Raw genomic sequence first — 25,769 nt, forward strand, 5'->3', positions numbered from 1 at the left:
TTATATAGCTCCCCAATTTTTATCCAGTAAGAACCTCTGAGCACCAGGTACTATGCCAAGCTTGGAAACATTTGTCAATAAAGTCCATTTCTCTTAGTTAAATCTTCAAGTCCCAAAGTACCCATCCAGATGCATCTCCCACCACACCACCGACTGCCTCTTGCTTCCCTCACTTCTTAAAACTCACTCCATATGGACTGCCCTTCCAAACACATCCCTCTAAAGGCCTAAATTCTAGCCATCCTTCAAGGTCCAGCTCAGATACCTTATCTTCCAAGTTCTCCCAGACTGTAATGTTAATAAATCTTTATACTTTGTCATATTGCAGATTCCCCATAAAATGCTGTCTGAACTCTTTAGAGGACCCTAGAATCTGATAGTAACCTAACAAATAAAATCTAGTCCCACTTAGCCCTCCCTAAATTTCCTCTAAAAAAGGTAAGGTATAAAAATAATCAACACTCACTTAAGAATAAAACAATTTCTAAGAAAAGATAACTACACAAATCAGCTAAAAGTTTCATTATCTGAAAAATTAAGCCTGAGTTTTAGGCAGAAAATTTTAAATGCAATGTTCACTCAGTACAAGTGATTGCCTCAATACTCTTATCAGAGACATCATGTACAGCAGAGCATGACTGGTGTTCTTCATCAGTTTTGAAGTAGGTAATTTTAGTAGGCATTTATGAAACTCATTCATAGATTTTTCCATACAAAATAAAAAATTGTAAGTTTATTTTATATGATGTTAAACATTTATTTTTACTTATCCTTTCTCTGTATCATTGCACCACGTGTAACTTCACTGTTTTTTTTTTTTTTTGCGGTACGTGGGCCTCTCACTGTTCCGTTGCGGAGCACAGGCTCCGGACGCGCAGGCCCAGCGGCCATGGCTCACGGGCCCAGCCGCTCCGCGGCATGTGGGATCCTCCCGGACCGGGGCATGAACCCGCGTCCCCCGCATCGGCAGGCGGACTCTCAACCACTGCGCCACCAGGGAAGCCCCAACTTCACTGTTTTTATTGGAGAATGACTTCCTTAAAAAATCATCTCTCTTATGTGAGTATATGGTAGGGGTTAGCAAAATTTTTGTAAAGAGCAGATAATGAATATTTTAGGTTCGCAGGTTGAGAGGCAAGACTGAGAATATTAATCAGGTACCTAAATAACTTTAGTAACAAGAAAACAAATTTCCAAAATATTTTACTGACGAAATGCAAAATATAATAGTTGACTATAATTTTTTATAATTCAGGTCTACTAATGAGAAGAATAAAATTCCTTTAATAGGGTAACTTTGCTTAACTGTGTTCAAAGTTAGAGATCCCTATCACTAAAATTTATTGCAAATGTTTATCTGTTAATGCTGATCTGTAACGAGATTTTACATATTTGACCTCTGATATCAATTGATAAGATTTTAATTGAGCATATTTATCACTTGGAAGGCTTTTATGGAAGGCTTTTACAGAATTGTTAAGTTCTTTTGATACTGCCTTTTAGCATATCATTACACTACAGATAAATTGCTTCTGTTTCAATTGCACAGTTAAATGAATTTTCAAATACAGAAATTTCCTTTGTATTGGGTTGGCAAAAAGGTTCAGTTTTTCTGTAAGATCTTACAAAAAAACTCGAATGAACTTCTTGGCCAACCCAATGCTTACAATGAGGTCTAAAACTTTCTGGAATTGTAACTTGAGCCCAAAAAACGTGTCCACTACAAACGTGTGGGAATGAGAGTCTCATTTCTTCTTTTAACTTTTGAAAGAATGGAAAATGTATAAAGCAGCTGGACATAGGATTTATGCTATGTTAGGCATTATCAAAGTGACTACCAGAGTATAAGTTTTGCATATAAGTACTGTTCTGATTTGTAATTTTAGGTTGAATTCAGAAACATCATCAAGTCTATAGCTTAACGTCCAGAGCCATTCATGGCTTGATAATAGTGGTTGAGGGCAATTTTTTGTTCAGGAAAATTTCAGTCTTGCTCCAACCTCAAAAAAGTCACAACAAAACTTTGCCACTGCAAAGCCATCCTATCACTGTGGTAGCAGGAAAAATCAAGATATTCTATTGATCTGACAAAAATTCATGGACTGAGAACAGTTAAGTCCACAATAGCAAATGAAGTTCACTGTTGACACGAATGGTTCAGTAATACACCATGGATTCAAGAATTTTCCCCACAAAGTACCTGGAAATGAACAATGCAATGGGTAACTATAGGCTTTGAACACCTCACATTTTCACAACCTTTGTAAATCTGTTCAACTAATAAGCATTTTTCTCCTCCACACATATTTGCCACCAAAAGTTTTAACACATCTTAGCAGATTCCACTTCAGGCTGTACTAAATTAGTGTTTCCTCAATTTTGAAAACATTTTCACCTGTAGTTGTTCCAGACTATTCATAGAGGCATGTTCTTCAGTCACTTCAAATCCATCACTGACTCCTCAAGCCAACAACTAGCCATATTGGTAAACATCTCTCAACTCATCAAAAGCCCAGGAAAACCACTAAAAATCATATACTTTATATTTTAATTGACTACTGATGCTGCTCCCAACATTTTCAATTCTGAGGAGCTGTTCTCACCAAAAGGCTAAAAGTTTTAAACAAGTTCATTTTTTCTGGACATATTTCTTTGGCTACTGCAACTGAACAGAATTTAACAAAATCACCACTGGTAAATGGCTTTCCTTACCTGGTTAACAAAAGAGCCACTCAGAAACTTACTTTGGTTGAAGCCTCATTTTCATTAATTTTTGTGAGGAAATTCTGCTGTGATGAGATCTTCTGTTTTAAATTTCCTAATTTTTCTGACAGTTGCTTTGTAATCAGTTGGGAATATTGTAATGAGTGCTTACAGTCTGGTTATGTAGATGTATACTGTATTCTCTTAGCATATCTACATTGTCAGTTCAATGCTTTGCTTTCTAATTTGAAACAAAATAATTCCCACTGCACTGTGCCTTAAAATTTATGCACATTTGGTACTTCGCTGGTAGCACAGTGGTTAAGAATCCTCCTGCCAATGCAGGGGACACAAGTTTGAGCCCTGGTCAGGGAAGATCCCACATGCCACGGAGCAACTAAGCCAGTGACCACAACCTATGTGCAAAAAAACACTACTCAATTAGAGAATCAGGCACTCAACACAAAGAATTAAAAAATTCTGCGCTCTAGAGCCCATGAGCTACAACTACTGAAGCCCACGCACCTAGAGCCCGTACCATGCAACAAGAGAAGTCACCACAATGAGAAGTCCGTGCACTGCAAGGGTAGCCTCCACTTGCTGCAACTAGAGAAAGCCTGCGCACAGCAACAAAGACCCAACGCAGCCAAAAATAAATAAATTAATACATTTATTAAAAAAAACATTTAAGCACATTTGAGTCCACTTTTCTAAAAGAAGTAAAATGTTGCAGTATAGTGATACACATGGCACTTGAAACTTTGTCCAGGTACAAGGGCAGCGTCACTGGGATTCAAAGAGCACTGAGTAGCAGAGTGAGGCAGGGAGAGTGCAATAATATATGATCTCTGTCACAACAATTCAACTCTGCCATTACAATCCAAAAGCAGCCAAAGATGTGTGTGTGTGCGTGTGTGTAGATATATCCATATATAAATGTGTGTTCCAATAAAAATTTATGGACACTAAAACTGTAATGGCATATAATTATCACATTGCAAAATATTTTTCTTTTCATTATTTTCCCCAAACATTTAAAATGTAAAAGCCATTCTTAGATTGCAGGCCATAAGAAAAAAGGCAGTGGGCCACAAGACGTTTTAGCCCATGGTCCATAGTTTGCAGACTCCTGGTATACAGCATTACCATGGCTGACTTCGAAACATGCTAGGGCAGAAGTGATCCTTCCTATGTATGTATGTATGTATGTTATGTATATAGATCAATATATAAAGGAAGGGAGTGGGGATTAAGGGTGATTCTGGGGACGTTACCTTACTTCACACTCTTGTAGGATCCGTAATTATATATTTAGTTCGAACAAAAGCAAAACCATAGATATAGTTATTTAACAGCCTGTACATAACCATTGTACTCTTTTGTTCTACTTCTCTTTGTTATCATCCATCTCCTTTCATCTCTAACAATCAAAATTTAAAAGTCAAATCAATTTTCATCTTCACTGGACTCTAACTTCTCGAGGTCTCACTGGTAAGTGTTATATATTTACAGTGTGTTTAGCATGCATAATACATCTGTATTTAGCTAAGTAGGTTCTTAAACTACTTGTTATGTTATTTGTTTGGATTATAAATTAGGCAAGAAAGGAGGCTATACCTCCCCTATTTTTGAAATCTAACTTAAAATTAATTTTTCCTTTAAACAAGAGCTTCAGTATTTACTGTGTCTGGAAGTGTAATTTCATGATGGTTAAGTAAAAATGTTTATTTTTCCTCTAGCACAGCCCTGCTCTAATTGTACAATTTTATGGAAGTTTTTTCTACAATATTTTCTAATGGTAAGTCAGAACATTTAGAAATCAAAGGATAAGACAAAATATGCCACCAAATAAAAAATATTTAAGTATTATATGGGGGATACTATAAGGACATAAAGAATAAAAATTCTGCTCTCAAATATGCTTATAATCTAGTTGGGGAGATAAGGCAATTATAAGTTTTTTAAAAAAGACAGTAAATAATTAAATTCCAAATTATCAATATAAGGTAGGCACAATATACAGGACCTCATGTAGAAGTAAACCTGAGCTGGAGCTTGAAAAACAGGCAGGCTTTGAATTGGTACAAAAAAGGGAAAGGTACTTCCAGAAAGGCTTAAAAAATCAAAAAGGCAAGACTTAGTAGAACTGCAGAGGATGGATTTTTAGAGATCATCCTGAGCTAAAGCAGGTAAAACACCTGCATGAAAAAGTTTTCTTATCAGGAACAATTAGAAAATTTAGGAAAAATAAAGGCAGAGGGTAAATCAGGACAAATTCTAGACACGATCTAGTTGACTGTTAACAGTAAAACCTGAAATTTCTTAGGATATTTATGATATCTTTATTTAGAAAACAAATTAAACATTCTTTTGCTAACTGAACTTTGAATCTTTCTTTTTACAACTGGAGAGTAACTAGGGCATTGTATTACAAATGCATTCTTCTCCTTAATAGCATCTACATTTGGTGGCAAAGCCTCATCTCTAATAGCCTACGAACACTGTTCTAGCTTACACTTGATACTTTATCTTACATATTATATTACATTTAAAAGTTCAACATTTTTCAAATGTGTAAATCATCTCCATTTTGGATTCAGAATAAATTATGGCAGAAATGATAATATATATGATGTAAGAGACTTAACCTGCACTGGCATCTAAACTTTCACTTCAAGGACAAAAGTATAAATTATCTCAACAGTACTTTCGTATTTTAAAAAAAGCCTGAAATCACAATCTATATAAACTATCAATTTAACATACACTCAATGAACCACATTAAATTGTATTCCTGTGCTACTGGAAATTAAAAACAGAAAAATATGATACTTTCTCCATTAATACCTACTACCTATCAGAGACAACTGAAAAATGCATACTGACTGTAGACATACAAATGCAAATTACACACTTACTAGAAGCTATTCTACTTAAAGAATATGCAACCTAGGAAAATGGCTGAAACAATGATCTGTCAAGCCAACTGGGTGTATTCTCACGCGAAAAAAGTTAGAATCAAGCAAAAACCAGAGTAAGTCATTAAGACATTACTAATGAGGAAGAAAATACGATGGCAACCTGACCCTATGGCAAGTGAAAATGGTAAGCACCGTATTTTGGTGAAATTTTAAAACTGTAATACTACTGAGTTTTCTTTTTCACATTTTGCGAACAAGCTACTTCTGTTTAAAAAAAAATAGTCCAAATGGCATCAGGGTTCTTATTGTGAGGATGAAAATGTTCAAAAATTGACTTATGGTGATGGCTGCACCACTTGGTAAAGTAACTAAAAATCACTGAACTGTAAACAAAAAATGAAATCATCTGGTACCTTAGCACAAACCACGGTAGTGACATCATACTATAATAGTCACTGTTATTAATAACCAAACTCTTACAGTTAAAAAAAAAGCCAATTTCAACTATATCTTTGATTAGGCAGTACAAATTATTAACTTTCAAAAATTTCAACCCGTGCATACTTATCTTTTTAATATTCTGTATGACTAAAATGGGAAGTGTGTAAAAGATCTTCTGCTGTACACTACAGTGTCATGGTTGTCTTAAGGAAAAGTACATGTTCAATGATTGAGTTGCAAGGTGAACCAGCTGCTTTTCTCATAGAACACTATTTTTACTTGAAGGAGTGACAGTCAAACCAAAGCCATTCAGACTTGAGTATTTGGCAGACATTTTCCAGATAATAAAGTTGAGCCTATCCTTCAATAAAAACAAATGATAAAAATCAGTTTTCAAAAAAAGGGTAAAATTTTGGAAAATCTGTATCTGTCATCAAGAGTTTGACTATTATCCAATACTTTTTGAAAAGCCTTTTCTAATGGGTTTAGTAGTGAAATTAATGAATGTGATTTTTTTGGTGTTGTATAATGGTGCTGTATATGTTGGAATACCTGCATAACTTCCTGAACCAGTATTTTCCAAACAATCAATGCATACGGTCAAAAAATCATGCATGGGTAAAAGATCCATTTAAATTGCAAAATCAACCAATATAGTTTAGAATTCTAGTATAGTTTAGAATCCAAAAAACTGAATGATATGGTTTCAAATCCCACATTTCAGTACCTTTTAAGAAATTACTACTTGTTGAGTTCTGGTGTATGATCAAAAAAGGATATTCACAATTATCTGAAAAGGCTAGTAAAACACCTCTCTTTCCCAACTACATGTATGTGTGAGGCTTGGTTTTCTTCTTATCCTTCAAACAAAATGACATATCACAACAGACTGAATGAAAATCAGATATGAAAAAAAAACACGAAAATCTAGCTGTCAATTAAGCCAGAAATGTAAAGGTCTGCAAAAATGTAAAACAATGCCACTCATCACTAAATTTGGTTTTTTAAAGTTATTTTTCATAAGAATATATATAACTATAATCAATTTACTATTTGTCAATTAATAAATATATTTTAGAATTTCTTAATTTCTAATACAGTATATATATCAATAAATTTAGCCAACACATACAAAACTACACTCAAAAACTCTTGATAGTGTAAGAGTTTCAAGACTAAAAAGTTTAAGAACCATTCACCAGTAACAATAATATTGCCAAAGATAATTCTGATGTCAGTATTATTTTCTTCTCAACATCCAATGTTTTTTCTCCTCACTGTGTATATCTGATTTGGGTCTTGGAGGGGGTAAGAGGATCTTACTGAATGTTCTAATAGGGCTAGTCCTATTTGCCTCACAAAATTGGATGCAGAATATCTCCCCATGTACACCTAGTTCTTTTAATGCTCCAAAATTAGTAATTTCAACATTTACTAATATATTACTAATTTTATTTTCAGTGCCTTTGTTCCATTTTTCTGTACTTTTTACTCAAGGTTTTAAAAGTTGAACAAGTACTCAAAGCTATGAATTAATTTCTGAGTGCTGCTTTGGCAGGTATTTCATAATTATCAACATTTAATCTCTTCTTTGATTCAGTTACTTATAAAACTTTTAATAACTCCTAGTTTTACTGTTTTGTGTCCGGAAAGTACATGCTATAAAATTTCTAGTTTTAAAAATTTATTCAGAGATTTTTAATGGCATAAGGTATTGTCTTTTTTGCATATGAACCATGGAAATGCAAATGAAGGCATTAAGCCTACTTGTGGAATACAGCTTGATAATTAACTGTCTTAATTCTAAGTTGTTATTTTAATTATATTTCTATGACCATGAACCTTTATCTTACTTTAAAATTTAAAAAACAAATCTACTTTTTTGCATTGTTTTCCTTTATAAAAGTTTGATTTTTTATCTTTAACAAAATTTTCTGCAATCTCAACTGAACTACCTTTCTATTTCTAATATCTATAATAAATGATTCTACTAACGAATTAAATATATTGTTTTGATTTCATATAAGCCATAAGGTTGTCAGGGATTAATCCATACTGTTTCCCCCTTATTTGTATTATAGAATTTTTACAGTGGGCTTGAATATTTTCACTTTCCTTGTTTGTACACTTCCTTTCATTATTTAAAAATATTTTTAAAAAATCAGTTGAATTTAATATTCCTTTCTGGATACATATGTAACTGCAAAAACTACAGCAGAAGGCTTCCCTGGTGGCGCAGTGGTTAAGAATCTGCCTGTCAATGCAGGGGACACGGATTAGAGCCCTGGTGCGGGAAGATCCCACATGCCGTGGAGCAACTAAGCCTGTGAGCCACAACTGCTGAGCCTGTGCTCTAGAGTCCGCGAGCCACAACTACTGAGCCTGCGTGCCTATAGCCCATGCTCCGCAGCAAGAGAAGCCACCGCAATGAGAAGCCCATGCACCACAATGAAGAATAGCCCCCGCTCGTCGCGACTAGAGAAAGCCTGCACGCAGCAACAAAGACCCAATGCAGCCATAAATAAATAAATAAATTTATCAAAAAAAAAATTTCAGCAGAGTGAGTCTACCTGTAAGCAGTAGCATGGAAAGCCAATGCCTAGGGATTCCTATGACTGAGTTCAAGAAGAGCTGTCCTTATCGATCCTTAACCCACCTACTAGATATCAAGATTAGAGCCAACTATTACAGTATCCAATGTTTGAGTCAAATCTGCTCATTCAGGGAAGGCTCTTACTCCCAGCCATGATTCTAGGGATATCAATCAACTCATAAGGCAATCGTACAGGCTGTATTATTCAGGAGGGAGGCAAAATACTACATAATAATGTTACTTTTAATCTCCTGAATGCATGTTTGATTAATCTCCATAAATATTGAGAAATATACCCTTAATTCTTGAGTTTGAAATTCTCATCAAACATCTCTTTTCATAAGATGCACGGATAGTTTAACATTAAAGATAGGTATGTAACTATTTTATATTCACCAACATCCCCAAATTTCTTGCAATGTTTTACCAATCATTTTTCTGGGTACTCCAGATTCATCCATTATTGGTATGTCTCAACTACTGCATAAGATTGCAACTGTCAGTATCACAAATAAAAAAGCCTCTTCTAAAATATAATGATTGCCCAAAGGGTGCATGAAAAAGGTACTTCTCAAGAATCAGAGTGTAACAGAAATAAGACGGCCCTCAGAGGATTAAATAAACAATGCACCAGAGCAGAGAGAGATTAATCAATTTAGTATGAGAAAACTACCAGATCAGGAAGACTTGAGAAGAACTTGATACAAAATACTAACATATTTAAATCAACATAGGGGGACAGGGAAGGAAGATAGGAACAAAGTGAGAGATACTGATATGAAATGGAATCATAAAAAGAGAAGTAAAAAGCAAATCTTGGAAATGCCCATCCAAATGTTTAGGGTGACATAACATGTCAAAAAATGTTCATGATCTGGTCCTTATGACAAGGATATTCCTATTGTGGAAATGGAAATGTTAACCCGATGCTTAATCTGATGGTGCCATGAAACATTCCAGTCACATAAATTAATTTTCTGTTCTGATTCCAAATATTCATAAAGGAATCTTCTGTATTCTACAGCTTCCTATGTATTAAACCTATAGGGTCAGAACAATCTGGTCATGTTTCATGTACTTAGTCCTCTAAGCACTTCTCATTGCAAATAATGATGGCATTCTGGTTTTATACTCAGTCTTTTTGAGGTTGGTTCAGCTTTGTTCTTCACAAATCAACCCCTAGATACTGTAAAAATAAAGTTGCATGCTTCCTATACCAAAAGCCAGAACAAAATAATACCACCCTTGTAGGATCTTACTTTAGTACACAGTGGCTTTTCTTTTTTAACCTTTCCCAAGAGCTTTTTACTTAATGCAACATATGGACTACAACTTATATATAACTTTCCAGATTACAATCTATCATAGCATCCAGCAAACAGTAAAACATATAGCTTTAAAATTTTTAGATTTCCCACAAAATAGGGTTTCTTCAATAAAGGAGGAACAACAGCTCAGACAGAATGAAGCTTTTATGTTCACATTAGTGAATAATGTGAATCTAGAAGGCATACTTGAACATCTCTAATAAAAGAAATAACTATAATACCATGTAAATTACAAAATCTTATCTCTTATAATTTACATTTAAAATTTAATGCTGGAATCACCATCTTCTACCTCACTTAATGCCATGTAGTTTTGTTTTTTCAAGGGAAGACCGAAATAATTTCCTATTACGAAAACTTCTTTGCCTGTGTTCAGTTTTAACAAATTGGACCTGCGTGTCATGCAAATACTAACTAAATACATTAATACTGAAGTTGTAATGTTAATACAAAAAATAAGCCAAGCATATTTCTGATAAAAGTGCTTCTATTTGACAGACTCAGGCAAACATTTAGCATTTAATGCAGAAAACACAATTTAAACCATTTAAAAATGGCTCCCTGGGACTTCCCTGGTGATCCAGTAGCTAAGACTTCCAATGCAGGGGTGTGGGTTCAATCCCTGGTTGGGGAGCTAAGATCCCACATGCCTCGTGGCCAAAAACACAAAAGTATTGTAACAAATTCAATAAAGACTTTAAAAAATGGTCCACATCAAAAAAAAACACAAAACCCCTCCATTTCTACATTTAAAAATCACTGGCAATTCTTGCTTGGCAAATATTTTTCATCTGTATCCCCACCAATAATTTCATTCCTCTTAAATTTAAAGTTCAGATGATTATGTTAACAACTTAACTGAATAGGTCAAACATTTTATAGTCTCAAAAATCTTACTACACGGAGTATTTAAAGAACATGTTTATTCATGTGACTCAGTTTAGATGATTATATTTCATCAACTTATATAAAAATATCGCTAACGTATTATTACCTTATTTTCAAGACTTAAAAAATTACAAAGAAATTTAAAAATACACTGTTCAATGTTCATTGATTTTCTATTAGATGGGTATTACACCATCTATTCCTAAACTATACTTCTGTAAATTAAATATGCATTTTAGAAAAAAATGTTAAAATCTTAATTTGACAGACAATAAGCAGATATCAACTGAAATGTATTAGGATCTCCATCTTAAATTGAGTTAAAAATAACAAAAATATGGCTCAAAGTGTTATGTGAGACTTAACCAACAATGCAGTCAATAAGTCATACCAAGAATGCAATTTTGGGCTAAATTAATATAAGTATATGTACTGGTCATAGGAGCTAATATTGCCACTGTAATCTATAAAGCTTAGATAACAATCCTAGAATAAGCTTTCAATTTTAAAGATCCAGATTTTTAAAAAGCTGTGGATAAACTGGTGGTTACCTAAGAACAGCAGCCAAAATACTAAAGAATGTGACAAACTACATTACTTAATAAAACTAGAGATATTTAGCCCGAAGGAAAGAAAAATAAGGAAAATTATCTTCAAGTATCTGAAGTATTTTCATAAAGCAGTCTAGTTTTCTGTTGCTCCAACCAAATAAGAAATAATAGAATATTCAGAGGCATTGACCTCAAATGGAAGAATAAATTTTAAAAAATGATTTCTAGCTAACAGTAGAACAGTCTAGTTCATAAAGCAGTGAATTTCTTATCACCAAAAGCTGGATGATGGAATAAAGAAGATATAAAAGGAATTCTCTTGGAATGTGTATCTTCCTTCCAAATAATATGGCCTAGAGCCTTAATTCTAAAGCTTTAATGTATACATGAATTACCTGGGTTCTTCTTACGTTGAAGATTCTGATTTAGTTCTTCTAGAATAAGGCCTGAGACTCTGCATTATACTGATGCTGCTGGCCCAGGGACCAAACTTAAATAGCACTTTAAAGGGCTTAAGAGTATACTTTTATCAAATAATTTACTTAAGAGTTACATGTAAGCTTTTTCAATTAACAAGCAAATCTACCACATGAAGAGGGGAAAAAATGTGACAACAAATTCAAATGTTAGAGAGAAGTACATTTTAAATTTTAAAAATCCTATTTGATTTCATATAATTAAAGTCAAAACTATACAGTGAAATAACTTACTGTGGCTGGTAAAGGAAGAGATCAATAATGTTATCACGCCCTTTAGGGTGATTGAAGAAAACAAACAGAGACCAATGAATGAGCCATGTTCGCTGCTGAAGAGACTGAAGTGGAGAACTCACAGACTAAAGGATTAAAAAAGGTATACATAGGAAATATTAATATATGAAAAAGATGAAAGGGAATAAACATGCCTGATCTCAGAATTTTATTTTAAATGAGAACCTTCTAAAGCATGCACAGTGATCATTATGATCAAAGTCCAATCCCCCAGACCACTCTACTCTCTGCATGACCCCTGACATTCGAAATTTCCCTGTTCTCAGAGACAGATTCAACAATGTCCACTAAGCCATTTTTACAGAGGCTCCAAGTTATACATATTTCAGAAAACATTTCATAAGCAAGGACTAAATTAAACACTTCATAATAAGTTTTATTAGACATTAATAGTAGATGAAAACTGTCATCTTCTGCATTAGACTTTCAATAATGGGTGGCACTAAGAGTATTATGTCATTTCCACTGGAACAGATCAAAGAGGCACCACAGCTCTAAGAAAAATGAAAACTGAGTTATTTTCTCTAAGAGCCAAAAGAAGTGTGACAGCTTCCTTCAAGGAGATTCAGTAAAACTAATCAAGCCACTAATCCACTGTGATTTTTATATCAGGTCAACATTTTAGTTTAGTCTCCCTCCTTTTCCTCCTTCCTTTTTAAAGTACACAGTGTTCTCCTTATCAGGAAGTATGAAGGATACATAGAAATTTCAGAAAATCACCCTGAAAAAGTGTAACTCACATTATTATCTATGGTCTCTTTTAGCCGTGTAAGGTCTTCCATGGCTGCATCCCAATTCTGCATTAAGATTTCAGAGGCCAGTTTTCCCCAGAGTGAACTCAAAGCATTTCTATCTGTTGCTGGAACCTGTTTAAGCAATCATAATTAATTATATTCTGAATACTCTGGAGGAAAAAAAGATAATGTATATTTTATACCCTACATATCCCTCGGGCCTACTAAAAGGTCTATAGCACTCTTCCCCAAACTCCAGTTATATAAGCCCTTATTTGGATCACACTGGTTAAGCTGATTCAAATAGATTTCATTTAACTTGATTTACTAAAAATACTCAGGTCTTTGATAGTCAGTCTAGATCAGAAGATAAATAACTTAAAACTAGGATACAGCACCAGTGTTTTCGTGTAACCCATTTCAGACCATTTATACACAATTAATCAAATTTTAGGGACTCAAAACTTTGCAAACAAAGTTAGATTCAGAGGCAATTTGCTGCTAAAAATTCCTGGAGTGAAGATGTGAAAATCAAGAATTGAGTGTCTCATCTAAAATTTAGAAAAATTATTTCCAGAACAAAAAAACTTCCAAATTATGATATAAATGGAAGAGGTCATAGAGAGAAAAAAAAGCAGGTCTACTGGTTAATAACATTAATAATTATCAAAGGAATATGTACTGAGAAACAGAAGTTCATTTTCTTATATAACCCTAAAACCCTGGAAGGTAAATAATGATTTTTATCCCTATTTTAAAGAGGGGAACTGATGCACGGAGAGCATAATTTGTTGAAAATTATACTTCTAATCATAAAAGCTATAAAATTTCATACTGCAGTCTTAACCCTACAAAAAAGGAAGAATGAGGGTCACTCTATCTCTTCTTGCCATTGATGCAAGTGGGTCATAAACCCAAACACCTATAAGGACTAGGCTAATAACAAAAACAAGTAAAGCAGGACTCTCAAAACAAGGCAAAGAAAGTGGATATAATGACTCTGAACTGTCCTAAAGCAGCAGAAGCAAGTGAGGGTACTGGAGGGAGAAAACATTTCTATACCCCAAGCTGAAATTTTGAATTTTTCACGGAAGCACTTACATGGTACTATTAATTGTAAAGTACTATTGGTACATATTATAATTACAAGTTAAATAAAATCATATGGGCAGGACTGGAAATCCAACCACCAATAATTCTGGCTCTATCACTTACTATAAGCAGCTGAACCATCTGTGCTTTAGCTTCCTCATCTATAAAATGGGGCTAGTAACAGAAGCCACCTCAGTTGTTGTATGACTTAAATTACATAATACATGTAAAAAGATTACAACATCATCTGACACATGATAAAAACTTGGGAAATGTGAGTCATTACCACAATGATAATGAGAATAGAAATGATTATATCAGAGTATTATAGGTTGCCTAAACTATGAGGATCAAAATCATACCTAAGTCAGACTCTGCCTATACTGAAATTCTTCCTTTGATGTCAGTAATTAATTCAAATGTACAGGAAAACACTTTAGCAAACTCTCAGAACAGGCAAATAGTAGAGACTAAATTTGCAAATTAAAATTTGTAACATAACCATGAAATCACTAGTTCTTATTATTATTACAATGTGTGTCCACAAGAAACTTGTATATGAATATTCATGTCTTTATTTGAAATAGACAAAACCCAGAAGTAATCCAAATGTTTATCAATAGATGAATAAACTGCAGTATATTCATAGAATGGAATACTGGTCAGCAATGGAAAGAATCAAACTTCTGATACATACAATAATATAAACGAATCTCAAAAAACTTGCTAGTCAAAATAAGCCAGGCATAAGCTTACATATATCATTCCACTTACATGAAATTCTAGAACAGACAAAACTAATCTACAGGGATGGAAAGCAGACCAATGGATGAACCAGAGATGAGGTATGACTGCAAAGGGGAACAAGGGGTCTTTCTGGGTAACAGAAATATTCTTTATCTTGATTTGGTGGTAGTTGTACAGGTATGTGCATTTGTCAAAACTCACCGAAATCAAAAAAACCTTATATAAAAATCTATAAAATTATTGTTCAAATTACAAAGGATAAAACGTTTTATCCTTACAAAGAAATCTAAGTACTAATATTTCATTGAATCTAAGATGTCATCAATTTTATGGTATATTATTTTAGGTCAATTCAGGACACGTCCTAATTTTAGATGTTAAAGTGGGATAAAAATATATCTGAGAATCGATATGAAATAGATGTCTTTTACAGTGACATTTTCAGAGTACATCAGATCCAAACCTTCAGTCAAGAACCTAAAACTTCACCAAATCATCATTACTCAAGCTTTCTTGAGTCAAGGGAAAGTACCTTTAAATCGAATGGCAAGTACTTACAGTAGATAAACTTTAAATTCTGAGTGAAACACACACACACAAATATGATCACCAACAGTCCTAGCATCTTAAAATCACTTTTATTTCAAATAGCTGCTGGATGAGGAGAGGGGTTATATTTTGGAGCCAGACCAAAGGCCACAGTGAGGGCAAATTTTAACAAAATAATTACAATACAGTGATTAATTACAATACAGTTATAAATTAATAACTTTTAAAACAAAAGTGTTCAAAAATTCCTAACAAATCTGCCCCACCATTTCAATTCAAATTAATGCATTTCTTAGAGCATGATTCAAAGAAGCTTCACAATCAAATAGGGTGCATTTAAGCACTTGGTGTATTCTAAAAGCCATGAAGTCTTTTAAAAATAAAAGTAGATTCTAGGGTCATACAGCTTTAATTTATACAACACTAACCTACAATAGGTCACTCAGAGAGTCAAATTCTAATCTCAGATCATAGTTACAATGGTTCTTTCATAGCTTATGTTTCCCTAACCATAGATTTAAAAGAATAATCAACCACCAGAAAAGAAATGAAAACAGGCCATTTGCAAAAAAGTAAAATTAAATAACTAATAAGCAAAAACGTTGACATTATTTATCCCAAATCCAAAACAGGATTTTTATCTTTGCTATTAACAAGATTTCATTAGTGGTGTCTATCTTAATCAAAAGTAAATAATCCATTTTTAAACTTAGCTTAGTTAGCCTTTATCAATATGCCAACATGAAGTAACCAACTCCCACGTAACTCAATTGTTCTGTGGCACAAGATGGGACAAAAACTAAAATGAACTGCACCTAATTTCTGAACACTATCCAATCACTACATTTTGACTGCTCTTAACGTAAAACATTAATTTTGTATCCAGACCATGGTATTCAATCACTTAAACATCATTTGAGTTCCATCATAAGATCTGCTAGGCAATGTAAAAGCTTAAGATCAACCCAGAATTTTTTAAGACAGGAAACTTAATTAGATCTTTGTATTTTACAAAAGTAAATATAAAAACTCTGCAAACTTTTAAGTATATACGTATCACATGCAGAAATTTTCAGACTAATTATGAAACCATACTACATAAACATAATAATACTATTAAAACTAAAATATGTTACATGTGTTAGGATAAAAGCTTTTTGCAGCAGTGTAGCAAGTTTTTTAATCCCCAAAAGATTCACGCATACTACTCTGGCTCAAGTCCATGTCATTACAGTTGGCTCTTCATACCAATCTGCTTTCAAGGGTGGATATGCTAGAAGAGTTTCAATATCTGGATTTCCAGCAGTTACCTTAAGTTTCCATGTCTTAGCAAAATGGCACATTCACTCACTGACCAGCAACAATAAATTTACTGTGCTAGAACTCTAACATGACACTAAATCTTCATTCTCAAAATTCACTCCCAGCATTAACAAATGATATGAATAACCAACTCTTTTCATGTACCTGTAATCATATCAGGCTTCTGATTTTACAATCCTCGTCTAAGCTGTTTACATTTCCAAAGTAATCAACTTTTGCTCTCCTAAATCCTTCATAATATTCAAAGTAAAACTGATGGAATTTTCTGATAAGCTGCTACAAATTTAGCATCACCCATTACCTTCAATGCACTTGCAAGCTAACCACAGCTAAACTGTAAATTAAGAATTCGTTTACAAATGGGATAATTTTTTTTTCAAATCAAACTTGGAAATAAACTGAAATCTTTATTTCTTTGAAGGAAGGATGGTACTTTAAAAGATGAAGTTGTCTAAGCACTTTTTTTAAGTGTAGGATTTATTCGATTTAATAATACTGAACTCTTTCCTCACTTGCAAAAAAGGAAAATTTAATTTCCTAGAGAACAACCAAAGATAGCAGCCATTGAGTCTTTTCTTTGTGACTTGCGGGGCTAAAAGAAAAAAGGCACCAGAAAACAGAGACAGAAAGAACGGACTCTTCCAAAGTTGGAAGACAAAAAGTCCCTGTCTTAAAGAGGTCATTTCCCAACTTCTAGAGTTAACTAGAGATATCAGAGATGTAGGTACTTGCTTACTAATCCAAAGTAACAAATTATAATTTCTCAAATGAGACGCTAGTTAAAACAAGAGAATTTTGGTAACTTTAGAAGGCATTTATTAATATAATTACCTAAACAGAAGGCAGAATAAGAAAGAAATCTGTCAATGTGAAATCCTGATTTTTCCTTTGGCTTCATGCAACTCTCCTTCCCTAACAAACACAATGAATCTAGGAAACTTGTCAAGTAAACAAATGAAGAAAAAAAGGTTAGGGATTTTTTCTAGCAGTACTATTTAAACTCATCTACTCCCTACATAATGAAAAGAAATTGAGCTTTGTAGTCTAATACCTGAGGGCAGAAGTAAATAGAAAAAAAGTTACTATTAAAGCATAAAATCTTTTCAGATATCATTAGAATTCCACAGCTGTTTAGAACAAATTCAAGGAATATATGCAGCATAAAATATTGAATTAAAATTAGGAATAATATATTTATTCAGTAAATATTAAGCACCCACAATGTGCCACTCACTGTGCTGTACAGTAATACTATAACAAATTCACTACATGATAGAATTCTAATGCTAAAATCATACAATTATATATAAAATGAAAAATTAGTGGTTCCTACTTTTGGATTTCAAGGACAAGTTAAATCTCCCTCCAAATTTTGAGGCCCTGAAATAAGGTTTCCTATTTCTATTTGGTTTTGTTGAAAGTTTATTTTTTCCTCCTTTTGCCAATAACTGTTGAAAACTTAATGGACAGATCAAATCTACAGACATGTTTTAAGGAACCAAGGCAACCTACAAAAGAGAAGAAAAAGAAAAAAAAATTACTTACCAACACTCTAAAGAAGTAAAGATATTCTGCTGCTCCAGAGTAATTTCCACATTCATATTGGAATTTTGCATACCTGTAGAGTGTATCTAAATATTCCTGCCTAAACTAAAAAAAGGAAAAAAGCTTAAATTCTATTTTTTAATTTTGAGTTTTAAAATTCAAACCATTTACTCTTTCAAATATCCCCAGATATCAATTCTTTCAAAAGTTACTACCCTCTCCCCGCCCCCAAAAATCAGAAAAGCACATGACCGTTAAAATACATATTAGGAATTGTTGGATTTAACTTTCATAGTTCTGAACTGTAACAATACCTACTTTGTTGTGATACAAACTTGAATTACAGCTGAAGGTCTGATGTGTGAGTCCCTTAGCTGGTGAATGAGCTTAGACAACTACCAAGCATATGCATCCCTGTGAGGATTTTGTGATTCTGTACAAATAATGTGTATAGTAAACTTTAGTTCTCTGAAAAATCTGGCCCCCAAATTACACCAACTTTTACAGTTAATGATGCAAGCAAAGTGAAAGACAAAAAATCAAGAGAAGGGCTCTGAACCAGAACATTAACAAATATACCAAACATTCTATATGGAAACCAGAAAGAGTAATTTTGCAGTGGTCAGCATGTCTCTTGTTACAATAATTGTTAAATGAATGATAAAACTTGAATGCAAGTTAAAGAACTGATTATATACATAGCCTCACACTTTGAGTTAACACAAGGGGAAGGAGACTGGGAGATGACTAGGAAAGCCTATAACAACATTCCTTTATATGGGGGTTTATGAAGGTCTTGGTAATGTCAAGGGCTACTGTATTCCACAAGGCAGCTTAATGCTATTGCTCAAGGTATTCTAATTCAAATTTAGTTCTGTTTTTACCCACTTGTTTATCCATCAGAAATATAAAATGCTAACAATTACATGATCATTCTGGAACAAACAATTTGAGAATTTCTGTTATCTAAAAAGGTAAGTATAAGGATATTATTTTCCAATCAGGACCAATTTTTAAAAACTAAAGTTTCAAAAACATACCAGGTATTATGTCTAATAACTTAATCTGGAAATTATACTCTTGTCAAGCCATGAATCTATCTATACTGCACTATTCTTTAATTAACCTTACTACAACATGACAACTAAACAATTTTTTAAAAGACCACTTACACCATGCTTGTCTGCGAGGTAGTCAAACAGCATCCGACCATCCCTTAATAATAAAAAAACAAAAATTATTGTAATTTATAGACCACAGAAAACAAAACAAGCCTATTCAACTTCTATCTTATTACTCACATAAAGCCAATTTAATTATATTAATACTTAAACACTAAAAATAAAACTTCCGGAATAAAATAAACAGAACATTACATGTTTTGAACATAAGGAATAGGAACTCAAGGACAACTGCAAACTTAACATTTCACTTTCAGATTTCTTTAGCTGTAATTGAAAATCATGTGTTCTGATTCACCACATGATCTAAGTTTTTTAGGTAATAAAACCAGAACATTCTGACTATTCTTATAGTGAGGTCAGTGAGGTCTACTTAGGTGTTAACCTACTGAGAATGGAATCTGCTCTCTTGAGGATACTTTTCTAATAGGTAATATATTCTTAAAATAGGATAGAGATGGAAATAATGTACTATACAAACAAGGAGGAATTAATCCTGTACATAAATTTTGTCCCCCTCCACAATGTTAGTATTTCTCATACAGACAGTGATTTGGCAAATTTACAAGACTAATAAATCATGCCTAACTCACATGCTATCTATGCTACATACTCTATATGATCATTATTCATACCAAAGTGTCAAATAACCCAATGTAACATTTTTAAAATTAGCTTTGCATAACTTGAGATGTTGGCAGCCTTGTAAAAGACAAATTGATGACAAAGACACCAAGGAACAAGTGACAGGTGGCAGAGTTGCCCGCCTTCTGGGCATTTGCAAAAATGAAACCATTTTCTTATGCTCATTGTAAGAATGAATACCGTGGCATGTCTTTTGGGAGCATAATTTTACTTGAAGGTTTAATGGGGAGGGGATATGTTACCACTAAAATTAACATGAACATATTATAATACTAAATAAAAACATGCATGAAATTTTAACATAAAGAGATCTCAAAAAAAAACCCTTAACACTTCCTGTAGGTCATAGTGAATAACTTTGTGTTATACGCCTTACACCTCAGGTATATAATCACTGTCCTCTGGCTGATACGGTATTTCTGGGAAAGTATGAGAAGTACAAAACTACATATTCAATGAAATTTTAAAATGGGGAATCGGCAGGGAGAGGTGGTTATTACTTTGAAAATGAATAGGTTATAAATTAGATTACAAGTTTTTACCCCATTTCCATCCTTTCATTTATCTCCAATTTATTGCCTATTAAGCTAAAAGGAGTTATCTTTTTCTAATATTTAGTGAACAAATCTATATTCATCTTATTCATACCTTAATCCAATTACTTCCCAGTATTTAAGTGACTAGACTAAACTTAGAATTAAAATCCTAAATTTTCTGTCGTACCCTAACATCTGGATTATTTCAGCTGTCCCTTTGTGGGCACTTACACGTGACTTGAAGGGCTACAATTACTCATGATATTCTAAGTGTATACTAGTATACACAGACACACAGAGATAGCTATATACAGGCTATATACATATATATGAAAATACATATATATAATAGCTTTGTTAAGATATAGTTATCTCTGTATATATATACATACTATATAACATGGCACATTATAGTAAGGTATAGTAATTGTATAGTATTTGCTGCTTTTCTAAAACATATCTGGTAACACTTTCTCAAATCACAAATGAAAACTTAGAGCCAATCGCTCTAAAAATTTGGTTTGATGACATATCCTAAGAACTCAAGGTGCAACATGGTAAAATCCTAAACAATTCCTCAGGTGAATATATTGATAGAAAAGATTTACCACAATGGCAATATTCAGTTTTAGTAGAAGACTATTTTTAAACATTTTTAATGACCCAAAGGGCTTCAATTAGTAAAGCCAGAGTAGGGTAACATGCTTTCTTTGTAAACTAAACAATAAGTCTATTTCTAGCTAAGAGGAAATCAGGAATAAAATATAACCATATCAGCTCTATACTACCCTCCTTGGGCTGAGCATGGAAGGATATGAGACAACGTAGCAAAGTGATAGAGTGAGCTCAGTTTTCCCATACATTGAGCAACCCATGTACTCTAGGTATTGCCCAGGCACAGTTTCTCAACCTCAGGACTAATGACATTTTGAGCTGGGTAATTCTTTTGGGGGAAGTGAGGGTACTGCCTGATGCACTGTAGGATGTATAGCAGCATCCCTGGCCTCTCCTCTTTACATGCTGGTAGCACCTCTCCAGCTGTGACAACCAAAAATGTCTCCAGACATTCCAAATGTCCCCTGGGAAGGGGGGAGGAGGGGGAAGCGGCTCAGCATAATCAGATTTGGATTAATTGGTAAAGAAGTTCTAAAAAAAATTTAGTTATTAACATTTATAATTAAGGACTTCCTCGTCCCTACACAATAAAGATAAATGAAAAAAGCAGATAAAGCTATCTCTTAAACTGTGAACTTTTAGACTGGGTTACTAAAGTATGAATTAACATTTGTATTAATCCAGAAAACAGAATTTTTAGAATTCAAATTAAGGAGAGGTTACCTGAAGGCAACAGAAATAAAAGCAAAAATAAACAAATAGGACCTAGTCAAAATTACAAGCTTTTGTACAGCAAAAGAAACCATAAACAAAACAAAAAGACAACCTACTGACTGGGAAAAAACATTTGCAAATGATGCAACCAACAAGGGCTTAACTTCCAAAATACACAAACAGCTCATACAGGGAATTCCCTGGCAGTCCAGTGGTTAGGACTCTGCACTTCCACTGCAAGGGCAAGGGCTCAATCCCTGGTCAGGGAACTAAAATCCCGCATGCTGTGGCAAAAACAAACAAACAAAAACACAACAAACAGCTCGTACAACTCAACAACAAAAAAACAACCCAATCGAAAAATGGGCAGAAGACCTAAATAAACATTTCTCCAAAGAAGGCATACAGATGGCCAACAGGCACATGAAAAGATGCTCAACATTGCTAATCATTAGAGAAATGCAAATCAAAACTACAGTGAGGTACCACCTCACACCAGTCAGAAGGGCCATCATTAAATGTCTACAAACAAATGCTGGAGAGGGTGTGGAGAAAAGGAAACCCTCCTACACTGTTGGTGGGAATGTAAATTGATACAGCCACTGTAGAAAACAGTATGGAGGTTCCTTAAAAAACTAAAAATAGAGTTACCATATGATCCAGCAATCCCACTCCTGGGCATATACCTGGATAAAACCATAATTCAAAAAGACACATGAAACCCTATGTTCATAGCAGCACTATTCACGATAGCCGAGACATGGAAACAACCTAAATGTCCAATGACAGATGAATGGATAAAGAAGATGTGGTACATATAAACAATGGAATACTGCTGAGCCATAAAAAAGAAAGAAATAATGCCATTTGCAGCAACAAAGACAGACCCAAAGATTATCATACTAAGTGAAGTAAGTCAGAAAGAGAAAGACAAATACCATGTGATATCACTTAAATGTGGAATCTAAAATATGACACAAATGAACTACAAAACAGAAACAGACTCACAGACACAGAGAACAACAGACTTGAGGCTGCCAAGGGGGAGGGGGTGGTGGAGGGATGGATTGGGAGTTTGGGATTAGCAGATGCAAACGATTATATACAGAATGGATAACCAACAAGGACCTAGTGTATAGCACAAGGAACTATTTTCAATATCCTGTGATAAACCATATGGAAAAGAATACGAAAAATAATATGTATATATATGTATAACTGAATCACTTTGCTGTACAGCAGAAATTAATCAACACTGTAAATCAACTATACTTCAATAAAATAATTTTAAAAAAAAGAGGTTACCTGGTTGACTGCATTTGCCTTGTAGTTTCTGGATCTTCAAACATCTTCACAATAGGTTCAGTTTCTGCCTGAAGCTGTTTCAGTTGTGCAACAACGGTGGTTCTTTTTTCTCTCAAAGCTAATTAAAAATGCAAAGGAGTACTATAATGTTAAACTATATTGCTCACTATGAGGATGTCTCTGGAAATTTTTCAGTCTATCTAAATTGTGCATTTATTTATCCCCAATATATGCATATGCCAGGAGCCACCAACTCAGTAACTTCCTCAGATCCAATTTCTTCTTTCTAGCACTGCAAAGGCACATAAAGGAACAGTGAATCCTCTTCTTACTCTTAGAAGAAACTGAGGAATATACAGATACAGCCTAGGAGAAGGAGCTGTTGAGGAAACAATTATCTAACTCTACATTTCAGACACTTCATCCTCAGTGTTTTTATATTTGTTTTCATTGAATTCTTTCAGGAGATTATCCCACAGTTTCTGAAGAGGCTCAGAGGGGTTTACATATTACTACAGGTTTTCAACTAGGTTGAATGGAATTTAAATCCAGTCAATAATTTCTCTTTTCACTTTAAATCTAGTTCTGTAATCTCTCAAAACCAATTCTATAGTTTCTTTTTACCACATCATGAAGTCAGAGAAAACTTGCACATAATTTACCCTGTTAGCATGTTTTAAAGTTTCACTAAGAAATAGTTTATTTTTTTACCACAAACTAAAATTTAAAGAGCTACTGTTCTTGCAGGGAACTATAATAGAAGTCAAAATAGTGATTATGTTTTATGTAATAATTTCTACATTATATATTAGAAAGTACTAATACTAGGAGAGTGTTTCTCAAACACAGATGGGATCTGTGATCAAATTTTGAGAAATGTCAATTTAAACAAAGTAAACTGTATTTCTCTACTGAGTTCTTATAATCTTTTAAAATACTATGTGCATAGTGGGTTTTTCTGTTTGCTTGTTTTAAGAACATCTATTACTACAGAAAACAAGGATTTCGAAATATACCACAGCAGTTCCCTAATTTGAGTGCTGGTCTTCAGCCAACATTTTCTGGTTAAGTAGATCTGTGGTATGGCACAAGAATTTGCATTTCTAACAAGTTCTCCCAGGTGAGCTGAGGATGCTGGTTCTGGGGACCATGCTTTTGAGAACCCAGATGCTTCAAGACAAAAAAGAAATCTCTAAGGCACCCAAGATGCCAACTGAAAAAGTCAAAAACTGCAAAATTCCCAGATAATTCTAAGGAAGCAATCTGATTAATAAGTACAACTTTGATGCTGCATACTATGAACTGCAGACATTTGATGACCATGTTTTAAAGTAGTTTCACACATTTTACAGGGTCCCCAACCCCCGGGCTGCAGACCAGTTGGTTAGGAATCCAGCTGCACAGCAGGAGGGAAGCAGCGGGCAAGGGAGCAAAGCTTCATCTGCAGCTCCCCATCGCTCGCACTGCCCCCTGAACCATCCCCTTGCCACCCCCAGACCATGGAAAAACTGTCCTCCACAAAACCGGTCCCTGGTGCCAAAAAGGGTGGGGACCACTGCTTTAGAAGACCTGTAACCTTCATACTACCTTTCATGCAAAGAACTTTTAAATCATTCAAATACTTATTAAGACTTCTGGCTAAAGCACTTTTATAAATCACAAAACTTTTAATACACGTGGCCTCAGCTCACAAGTCAAGCTTCAGATGTAATGACAAAACTTACCATGAGGAATATCATCAGAATAAAGGTTTTTGTATACATCCATAGCAAAGTCTACCATGTTGGTATCACTAAGAAGATCCAATTTCCCTTGTAACAATTCTTTTTCATTATATATCTGCAAGAGAAAATTACTTTCTAATGAATAAATTGAAGTTCCCTCAAGTAAAGTGGTTAATATTAAGATAGTGTACCTGGAAACATATGTCCTGAACTATTTTTTTAATAAAATATATACTATTAATTCACCCTCCTACAACAAGGCAAGCAATCAGCCTACAGAGACATAAAATATTTTGTTTACCTAGCAACTTTAAAATAAAGGCAATTACATACCACAAAGCCATTCCCACCAACTTCATTTTTTAATGTGTCCCTACATGTCATCTCTTAGTCTTTCTAGAACAAGGCTGTGAGTAAATAAACCACACCAACTCCCCTGATAAGCACATAGTATTGTTGACTCCTCTCCACATTCAGGTAACTAAGAATCAACCCTTAAATGTTTTACCTTCTTAGTCTCTCTCACATCCACATGATGCCTACCCATTTCTCGTTGAGGTGGCCTCTCCTTTTTCCCCCACATACTTTTCCACTAAATAGTTAAAATCCTTTATAATGCTTCCCATCCACACCCCTGAAACAAATTGGCACCCATTCTTTCAGTCAACCTTGTCATATCAGGTTTTAGCTTTTGCAAAGAGTTCAAGAAACGTAATTTAACCCACAGTTCAGGAACCAAATAGATACATAAGCAAACTCACATAAACATGAAGTGTACTGAGCAATATGTTAAGGATTCTACACAATAGCATTCAAGGAGAGAGACAGTAACATAATTCAAAACAATTTTTAATCAAATAGTCA

At 34.0% G+C, this 25,769-nt stretch overlaps 1 protein-coding gene across 1 annotated transcript in view; it reads right to left on the reverse strand.

The window, feature by feature from the left end:
* EIF3E (eukaryotic translation initiation factor 3 subunit E) overlaps positions 1-25,769 on the reverse strand; it is a 50,975-nt gene that overhangs the window by 19,710 nt on the left and 5,496 nt on the right. The window contains exons 2-7 of the mRNA XM_004324052.4: positions 24,906-25,020; positions 23,182-23,299; positions 19,358-19,400; positions 18,186-18,290; positions 12,936-13,061; positions 12,136-12,260 (exon numbers count right to left, since the gene is read on the reverse strand). Coding sequence (XP_004324100.1) covers positions 12,136-12,260; positions 12,936-13,061; positions 18,186-18,290; positions 19,358-19,400; positions 23,182-23,299; positions 24,906-25,020 — 632 coding nt within the window. The remainder of the gene's footprint in view (positions 1-12,135; positions 12,261-12,935; positions 13,062-18,185; positions 18,291-19,357; positions 19,401-23,181; positions 23,300-24,905; positions 25,021-25,769) is intronic.

The sequence above is a fragment of the Tursiops truncatus genome, chromosome 17 (assembly GCF_011762595.2).
Source record: "Tursiops truncatus isolate mTurTru1 chromosome 17, mTurTru1.mat.Y, whole genome shotgun sequence".
In the NCBI taxonomy this organism is placed as follows: Eukaryota; Metazoa; Chordata; class Mammalia; order Artiodactyla; family Delphinidae; genus Tursiops; species Tursiops truncatus.